Raw genomic sequence first — 10,000 nt, forward strand, 5'->3', positions numbered from 1 at the left:
CAGAGTTTCTACAGCTGGATACCCTTCCTAACGCCAACCACTCCGAGTGTGTAGTGGGTGCTTTTATGTGCCACCGGCACGAGGGCCAGTCAGGCGGTACTGGCAACGGCCTCGCTCAAATGTTTTTTCACATGTCACCGGCACAAGTGCCAGTAAGGCGATGCTGGTAACGATCACACTCGAATGGTGCCTTTTACGTGCTACCGGCACGGAAGCCAGTCAGCCGCTCTGGCAACGATCACGCTCAGATGGTGCTCTTAGCACCCTATGGGGTTAGTAACACTAAGGGTCAGATACAGTAGGGGTGAGCTGCAGCATCACAAATCACAGCTATTAGCATTAGAATTCCATGTTGTTCCAGTCAACAACCAATATTCAAGAATTTAAACTCACCAACTTATTATTACTCCAAGACAGTCGTTTTTAACCATTTTTGCTTATGCACCCCTTTGATTCCTATTTTATTTTACTGGACCTCCATAAAGGGTAAAGACCCACTTCAGTCATGAATTACCATGCACCTATAAAATTAAAATTACCCTCCAAAGTACAAGTCCAGACAAGGTTGTTTATTGAAGACCAACAGTCACCCATGCATACCAGCCTCCCCTCTCCACACCACTGACGTTATCCAAGGGAAAGGCAAAGGGGCCGATACAGCTTGGCACCTGTGATGTTGCAACTCATTTCTACAGCTGAGTGAACTGGAGCGACATAAAATGAAGTGTCTTGCTCAAGAACACAACACACAGCCCGGTCCAGGATTAGAACTCACTATCTCACGATTGTGAGCCCAACACTCTAACCACTGAGCTATGGACCTCCATAACCATTAAATATATATAAAAAACAAACTACTATATTTTTATACTCTTACTCTTTTCAGTCATTTGACTGCGGCCATGCTGGAGCACCGCCTTTAATCGAGCAACTTGACCCCGGGACTTATTCTTTTTGTAAGCCCAGTACTTATTCTATCGGTCTCTTTTGCCGAACCACTAAGTTACGGGGAGATAAACACACCAGCATCAGTTGTCAAGCAATGCTAGGGGGACAAACACAGACACACAAACACACACAAACACACACGCACACATATATATATATATATATATACATATATACGACGGGCTTCTTTCAGTTTCTGTCTACCAAATCCACTCACAAGGCTTTGGTCAGCCCGAGGCTATAGTAGAAGACACTTGCCCAAGGTGCCACGCAGTGGGACTGAACCCGGAAGCATGTGGTTGATAAACAAGCTACTTACCACACAGCCGATTAAATATTTTAATGAATTGTATAAAAAAATTAAAATATTTTGTGTATATGTACCTCGGTTGAGAACCACAATTCTAAGAGGTTCTGAAAGGAATAAAAGCACTAATTCTGCTACAAATCTTACTAATTAACCCTTTAGTGATCAGATTACTCTGTTAAATGTAATACTTTTTCACTCAAATTGTTTTTAATTAATCAAGCATTATGTTATATCTTTGAGGTTTCAATGATGTGATTGTCTATTTTTAGAATGTTAATGTAGGTTAGATGTAAGAGGCTGGATATCGCCAGTTTGAACATAAAACATGTAGAATATCTGAGCCAGATACGGCCGGTTTAAACACTAAAGGGTTAAATACTAACAGAACAAAAACAAAAAAAAGGAACTAAAATCTCAGAACTAACCTGGTTGGTATTTCGGTCCACCATGTCAAATAACGCTCGGTTTATGATTAATACAATTTGACGACACCTGGACATGGAACGGAAAGAAACATACAAAATTATTACACTGTGGAATAAAGGAAACAAGGCTGGGGTCTTTTCATTAGAAAACAATGTACGCACAGACACACATACATATATATATATATATTGGGTTGTCTGGAAAATACATGACAATTTTTAAAGGAAAGAAAAAGGTCAATAAATACTTGCCATTACATTTTTAATCAACCAAATATGAACCATTTTGTTGCACAATGCATCTCCAGCTTTCCTTTAACTTGAAAATACCCTCTTCCCATAAAAGGACAAACAAGGACAAAAAGATTAAGTCAATTACATCGGCCCTAGTATGCAACTGGTATGTAATTTATCGACCCCGAAAGGATGAAAGGCAAAGTAGACCTCAGCAGAATTTGAACTCAAAACGTAGTGGCAGACGAAATACTGCTAAGCATTTTGTCCGACGTGCTAATGTTTCTGCCAGCTCGCCGCCTTTGGAAGCAAGCTTCTTACCACACAGCCACAACTGTACCTCTCTCCCTCTACATATATATATATATATATATATATATATATATATATATATAGACCCAAAAGTAGGTTTACAGTTATCATGTAGGCACTTTAGATATCTTTTAAAACATTTTATTACATTTAAGTTTCTATCTTACAAACTGAAAAGGGAGCTTGACAAAATTAACTAAATTAGCGTAGAATAATGGTTTCATATTTTTATATAATTAAGATCTAAAGTGTTTATATATGAATGCAAAAGAGATAGTTGAATAACTGTAAACCTACTTTTGAGCTACCCTGTATATACATATACTCTTTTACTCTTTTACTGGTTTCAGTCATTTGACTGCGGCCATGCTGGAGCACCGCCTTTAGTCGAACAAACCGACCCCAGGACTTATTCTTTGTACGCCTAGTACTTATTCTATCAGTCTCTTTTGCCGAACCGCTAAGTTACGGGGACGTAAACATGTCAAGCGATGTTGAGGTGACAAACAGACACACAAACATATACACACACATACATATATACAATGGGCTTCTTTCAGTTTCCGTCTAGCAAATCCACTCACAAGGCTTTGGTCGGCCCGAGACTATAGTAGAAGACACTTGCCCAGGGTACCACGCAGTGGGACTGAACTCGGAACCATGTGGTTCGTAAGCAAGCTACTTACCACACAGCCACCCCTGTGCCTGATGTCACATACAAAACTCTCAACCCTTGTGTCACTTCGTAAGTTCTACTGATTAAAAAATAATGAAAAATACAAATGACGATGATATACTTATGTATTTAGTGCTGCAGATCCTGTAAAGAGTAAAGACCCCCATCGGTCATGGAGACCATGGGATTGCACCTAAAAAGTTACCCTCCGAGGCACAAGTCCGAGCAAGGTTGCTTATGGAAGACCAGCAGTCACCCATGCATACCAGCCTCCCCTCTTTATGCCACCGATGTTGTCCAAGGGAAAGGAAAAAGCCAATACAGCTTGGCACCAGTGATGTCGCAACTCATTTCTACAGCTGAGTGAACTGGAGCAACGTGAAATAAAGTGTCTTGCTCAAGAACACAACACGCAGCCCAATCCAGGAATTGAACTCACTACCCTATGACTGTGAGCCTGATGCTCTAATCACTAAGCCATGTGCTTTCATGCATATCCTGTATGTTCTACAAAATATACATACACAAACACACAGATACACATACATATCATCATCATCATCGTTTAACATCCGCTTTCCATGCTAGCATGGGTTGGATGATTTGACTGAGGTCTGGCAAACCAGATGGCGGCACCAGACTCCAATCTGATCTGGCAGAGTTTCTACAGCTTGATGCCCTTCCAAACGCCAACCACTCCGAGAGTGTAGTGGGTGCTTTTACATGCCACCGGCACGAGGGCCAGTTAGATAGTACTGGCAATGGCCACGCTTAAATGGTGCCTTTTTGTGTGCCCTCTACACAGGAGCCAGTCCAGCGGCACTGGCAATGACCTCGCTCGAATGTTTTTTACACGTGCCAGCAGCACAAGTGCTAGTTTTTACATGTGCCACCAATCAGCAAAAGACACAGTGTGACTCAGTGTTTGCTTGACCTGCTAGAAACAAGTCAGTTCTCTCTCAAATCTTAACCTGAAAGGAACACAGAATTGTCAGAGCTAGAATGCCTTTCATTACCAACCCAGCTGAAACCGACTCTGGCTCTGAGTACAAAAGTCTTGTTTTGAATTAAAATCTTCCACCAAATCTTAGTCACAATTTATGTTCCTAACACTAGCTTAATGATAACCAAGTTATTTTACTAAATTCTTTGTTATATTTAAAATTAATTGAAAGAAACACAGAGTCTCTAAACAGAAATATGGTAACAAAAGTGTTAAAACAGATGTAAAAATGAATTTTACATAAGTATCAAGACACCTTGGACCACAGCTAGTTCTTCCTGTCTTAACCCTTTTGATACCAACCCACCTGAAACCACCTCTGGCTCTGTAGCACAAATGTCTTGTTTTCAAAAGTTCTGAATTAAAATCTTCTACCAAACCTTAGTCACAATTTATGTTCCTAACACTAGCTGAATGATAACAAAGTTATTTTACTAATTCTTTGTTATATTCAAAATTAATTAAAAAAGAACACAGAGCATCTCAAAATAAATACAGTAACGAAAGGGTTAAAGGTTTCCTCATCCAGAGTTCATGTGGGGGGGTTAGTAAAACAATGTAAAAAGAAAACAGTAAAAACTTACCAAACAGTACAAAGATGGTCGGTCGACACCCAGGCATTGGGAATTGATGTGGTCTAGGAAGAAGAAAGAGGAAACAAAATCATTTCGACCCTGTTTCAGGGACTTTAAACACTTACAAATTCCTATAATGGACCTTTACTCTTTTTTTCTTTTGTTATTTTTCTTTTATTCTTTTATTTGTTTCAGTCATTTTGAAAGCGGCCAAGCTGGAGCACTGCCTTTAGTCGAACAAATGAGCCCCAACACTTATTCTTTGTAGACCTAGTACTTATTCTTTCAGTCTCTTTTGCCACACCGCTAAGTTACAGGGACGTAAACACAAAGTCCATCTCCTCCTCACCGTGGTGGGGACGCTGGCAACGGGTAGTGTCAGAGCTATGCGGTCGGGAACTTCGGTTCCTGGTAGGGCCACCCAAGGCGGATTGGTCTGACACCGAGTGGTATTAGGGCCACAACCCGGTAGACGGGGCTCTGGTGAAAATCCTCAGAGTGTCTGTTTCGGCAACCGGCGGCTCCTCGGTCGTCCTGTCCCTGCGTCTGCGGATAATCTGCGGCAAACAGGATGTCTCTACATGCGGGATTGTTGGGGGACTGCTTGTCAAATCCACATATTCCCACGAAACTTCTTCCATGAATTCTCAATGGCGAATACAATGCCTCAAGGGTGGTGGAAGAAGCCGACTCAACCTGCCCAGGGTGAACGTCGCCACAAGTAAGTATGTAAACACACCAACATTGGTTGTCAAGCAATGGTGGAGGGGGGAACACAGACACATGCTCAAAATGAAGAGTAGAAGGACAGCTGACAACTGATGAAGGGTCAATTTTTATGTTACTTGTCTTGTTTTCCATTTGCTTCTCTCGTTGTTTGCACACCCAACTTTATTTTCGTATTTCATGTTGTTTACATTTTATGCCGTCCTGTACCCATATATGCATATCTATATACATATATATGTATGTATATATGCACATATATATATGAGATATCATCATCATCGTTTAACGTCCGTTCTCCATGCTAGCATGAGTTGGACGGTTCGACCGGAGATCTGGGAAGCCAGAAGGCTGGACCAGGCTCCGGTCTTATCTGGCAATGTTTCTACAGCTGGATGCCCTTCCTAACGCCAACCACTCCACGAGTGTAGTGGGTGCTTTTTACGTGCCACCTGCACTGGTGCCAGGCGAGGCTGGCATTGGCCACGGTCGGATTGGTGCATTTTACGTGCCTATATATAATATATATATATATATATATTATATATATATATATATATATATTATATATGACGGGCATCTTTCAGTTTCCGCCGATAGTTGTTGTTGACAAACAACAGCAGTAATTTTATTCAGCTGAATACACGTCATTGATTGGTTGAAATTACCAAAATACAAGAACTTTAACGTGAAATAACTAAGTAAATATAAGTTTTTCTCAAAAATGCTAAGAGTAAAAGATGTTTTATATGAGACATTCTACCAGTGTCTGAAGTTTGAAAGTGTTTTGTTACAAAAAAATTATTTTTTAAATCTGTAGGTGAAAAGGTAAAGATCCTATAAAACAGGTAGGACATTTTGGCTGGATATGGCTGCTTGAAATACTAAAGGGTTAAGTCAATTAAATGATGTTGAAATAAATTGAGAGAATAGGCGCAGGAGTGGCTGTGGGGTAAGTAGCTTGCTAACCAACCACATGATTCCGGGTTCAGTCCCACTGCGTGGCATCTTGGCAAGTGTCTTCTGCTATAGCCCCGGGCCGACCAATGCCTTGTGAGTGGATTTGGTAGACGGAAACTGAAAGAAGCCTGTCGTATATATGTATATATATATATATATTTGTGCGCTGGGGGGGGGGGTTGTGTGTCTGTGTTTGTCCCCCTAGCATTGCTTGACAACCGATGCTGGTGTGTTTACGTCCCCGTCACTTAGCGGTTCGGCAAAAGAGACCGATAGAATAAGTACTGTGCTTACAAAGAATAAGTCCCGGGGTCGATTTGATCGACTAAAGGCGGTGCTCCAGCATGGCCGCAGTCAAATGACTGAAACAAGTAAAAGAAAAAAAAAAGAGAGGCAAACAAACAGAGATAACATACCACGGTGCTGATTCCTAAACCATTCAGGACAATCTGGAATGAAACAAAAAAGAAAGGAAGAATCAATATTTAGTCAAGGGAATTGGTGTTTGCTGATATATTCAGAGAATGAAATTGGTATTTGCTGATAGTGTAGGAATGAAGATTAACTCTTTAGTATTAACCCTTTCGTTACTGTATTTATTCTGAGATACTCTGTGTTTTTTTCAATTACTTTAAATATAACAAAGAATTTAGTAAAATAACTTAGTTACCGTTAAGCTAGTGTTAAGAACATAAATTGTGACTAAGGTTTGGTGGAAGATTTTAATTCAAAACTTATGAAAACAAGACATTTGTACTACAGAGCCAGAGCCGGTTTCAGCCGGGTTGGTAACGAAAGGGTTAAGATTTCTTTGTTAAATGTTCTGCTTATTTAATAGGCGCAGGAGTGGCTGTGTGGTAAGTAGCTTGCTTGCCAACCACATGGTCCCGGGTTCAGTCCCACTGCGTGGCACCTTATATAAGCACACACCTTGTGCTGGCGTCATGTTAAAAGCATTGGTGCCGGTGCAACATAAAAGCAACCAGCAAACACTGTAAAGTGGTTGGCGTTAGGAAGGGCATCCAGCTGCAGAAACTGTGCCGAAACAAACAGTGGAGCCTGGTACAGCTCTCAGCCTTGCCAGCTCCGGTCAGATCGCCTGACCCATGCCAGCATAGGAAACAGATGTTAGAAGAAGAAGAAGAGGAAGAAGAAGAAGAAGAAGAAGAAGAAGAAGGGAAGAAGAAAAAGAAGGGAAAGAAGAAGAAAAAGAAGGGAAAGAAGAAAGGAAAGAAGAAGAAGGGAAAGAAGAAGAAGAAGGGAAAGAAGAAGAGAAAAAAGAAGGGAAAGAAGAAGAGAAAAAAGAAGGGAAAGAAGAAGAGAAAAAATAGAAAGGAAAAAAAGGAAAGAAGTAGGAGAAGAAGAAGAAGAAGAAGAAGAAGGGAAAGAAGAAGAAGAAAGCAAAGGTAAGGCAATGTGTTTAACAAGTTTGCTTCTCAACCGTGTGATAAGGCTCCCGGCCATACCAGCTCTTGTTGAACTGTCCAACCCATGTCAGCACAGGAAACAGGCATTAAATGATGATGATGATGACACCTAGATATGTCACAAGTGTACAGTGGAGGCGCAATGGCCCAGTGGTTAGGGCAGTGGACTCGTGGTCATAGGATCGCGGTTTCGATTCCCAGACCAGGCGTTGTGAGTGTTTATTGAGCGAAAACACCTAAAAGTTCCACGAGGCTCCGGCAGGGGATGGTGGTGATCCCTGCTGTACTCTTTCACCACAACTTTCTCTCACTCTTACTTCCTGTTTCTGTTGTACCTGTATTTCAAAGGGCCGGCCTTGTCACTCTCTGTGTCATGCTGAATATCCCCGAGAACTACGTTAAGGGTACACGTGTCTGTGGAGTGCTCAGCCACTTACACGTTAATTTCAGGAGCAGGCTGTTCCGTTGATTCGGATCAACCGGAACCCTCGTCGTCGTAACCGACGGAGTGCTTCCAATCCCACAAGTGTACACCAACTGTAATCGTTAGTCTTGTATAAAAGAAACACTATAGACTCACATTATCCAAAGATGTTGCCCATACTGGAACCTGGTAATCCCGTTCGCCGCCACCAGTAGACAAAATGGTAATATTAGCCAGGGTCGTATGGCTATTGTCAATCCAGTATTCATTGACTTTCTCATAGAAACGGGACACGTAGTTGTCTAATACGATCACTGCAAATTTAATTAGATGTGTTAATTAAGGGAAAAGAATACCGAAATATAAAAATCAACAACAACAAAACAATATAAACAACAACTGCTTTGACTGGAGATTGAACCAGAGATCCATAAATGTAAAAATACTGATAAGAACTGGATGGATGAAATTTGAAACTAAGGTAAAAAGATTTTGTATATCGAAATAAAATATTACATTATTTTGTCTTAATTTATCAAAGATTACAATGGTTCTTCAATGTTATTACTCTTTTACTCTTTTACTTGTTTCAGTCACTTGACTGCGGCCATCCTGGAGCACCGCCTTTAGTCGAGCAAATTGACCCCGGGACTTATTCTTTGTAAGCCTAGAACTTATTCTATCGGTCTCTTTTGTCAAACTACTAAGTTACAGGGACATAAACACACCAGCATCGGTCAAGCGATGTTGGCGGGTACAAACACAGACACACAAACATACACACACATACATACATATATATATATATATATATATATATATATACACACACATACATATACATATATACGACAGGCTTCTTTCAGTTTCCGTCTACCAAATCCACTCACAAGGCTCTGGTCGGTGTGAGACTATAGTAGAAGACACTTGCCCAAGGTGCCACATAGTGGGACTGAACCCGGAACCACGTGGTTCATAAGCAAGCTACTTACCACACAGCCACTCCTGCGCCTATATTGTGTATTTTCACCCATTATTTTTTTGCTTATATAATGCAACTAGTATGGAAATGTCTAATCACTTTTTACTTACTATATATATATATATATAAATTAGAAAAAAACCACCTTTTATCAATTCAAAATGAAAAATTAAATTACACCATCAAGAAAATTACATATAACAGAAATCTTTATATATATAAAAGTGAGGTTGTGTGCTGTCCGTCTCCTACGATTTAGATTCCTAACTACTCCCACATTTTGCGGTGCAGTTTAACCAAAACCAGGTATCTTATAGTCGTGATTCATATCGAGCCCTTCTGGGTATTAGCGAGCGTCTACGATGAGGCTACGATTTTTAAAAAAATTTACCATCAATTTTCCCCATTTTTAATGCATTGTTGGCATATATAAGTGAAGTAACTCTCTAAGAATTTATTATTAAATCTCAGAACGTAAAAAGCTGCAGTAACACCCCCCCCCCTTTGTGGTTAGCCATATTGAGATGGCTATTATACTTTACATCTCTAAAAATGCTTATATAGTTATTTCACTTACAAACCCGAGCAACGCCAGGCGATACTGCTAGTATTAAATAAATATGTTATATTTATTTTGCACATTACTTAATCATCGGTATATTATTATTTTTTATCTTATTTTTAATATTTTCTATCTTATATTTAATATTTCTATTATATGTAATTTTCTAGATGGTGTTATTTAATTTTTCCTTTTGAATTGATAAAAGGTGTTTTTTTTTTCTTATTTATTTATATACTCTTTACTCTTTTACTTGTTTCAGTCATTTGACTGCGGCCATGCTGGAGCACCGCCTTTAGTCGAGCAAATCGACCCCAGGACTTATTCTTTGTAAGCCCAGTACTTATTCTATCGGTCACTTTTGCCGAACCGCTAAGTGACGGGGACGTAAACACACCAGCATCGGTTTGTCAGGCAATGCTAGGGGACAAACACA

The 10,000-nt window shown here is 40.1% G+C and overlaps 1 protein-coding gene across 2 annotated transcripts in view; it reads right to left on the reverse strand.

Moving 5' to 3' along the window:
* The window catches only part of LOC115223978 (GPI inositol-deacylase), a 246,082-nt gene that overhangs the window by 190,057 nt on the left and 46,025 nt on the right, over positions 1-10,000 (reverse strand). For both annotated transcript variants that reach the window (XM_029794744.2, XM_029794743.2), the window contains exons 9-12: positions 8,177-8,334; positions 6,586-6,618; positions 4,493-4,545; positions 1,684-1,750 (exon numbers count right to left, since the gene is read on the reverse strand). In XM_029794744.2, coding sequence (XP_029650604.1) covers positions 1,684-1,750; positions 4,493-4,545; positions 6,586-6,618; positions 8,177-8,334 — 311 coding nt within the window. The remainder of the gene's footprint in view (positions 1-1,683; positions 1,751-4,492; positions 4,546-6,585; positions 6,619-8,176; positions 8,335-10,000) is intronic.

This window comes from Octopus sinensis, linkage group LG24 (assembly GCF_006345805.1).
Source record: "Octopus sinensis linkage group LG24, ASM634580v1, whole genome shotgun sequence".
NCBI lineage: Eukaryota > Metazoa > Mollusca > Cephalopoda > Octopoda > Octopodidae > Octopus > Octopus sinensis.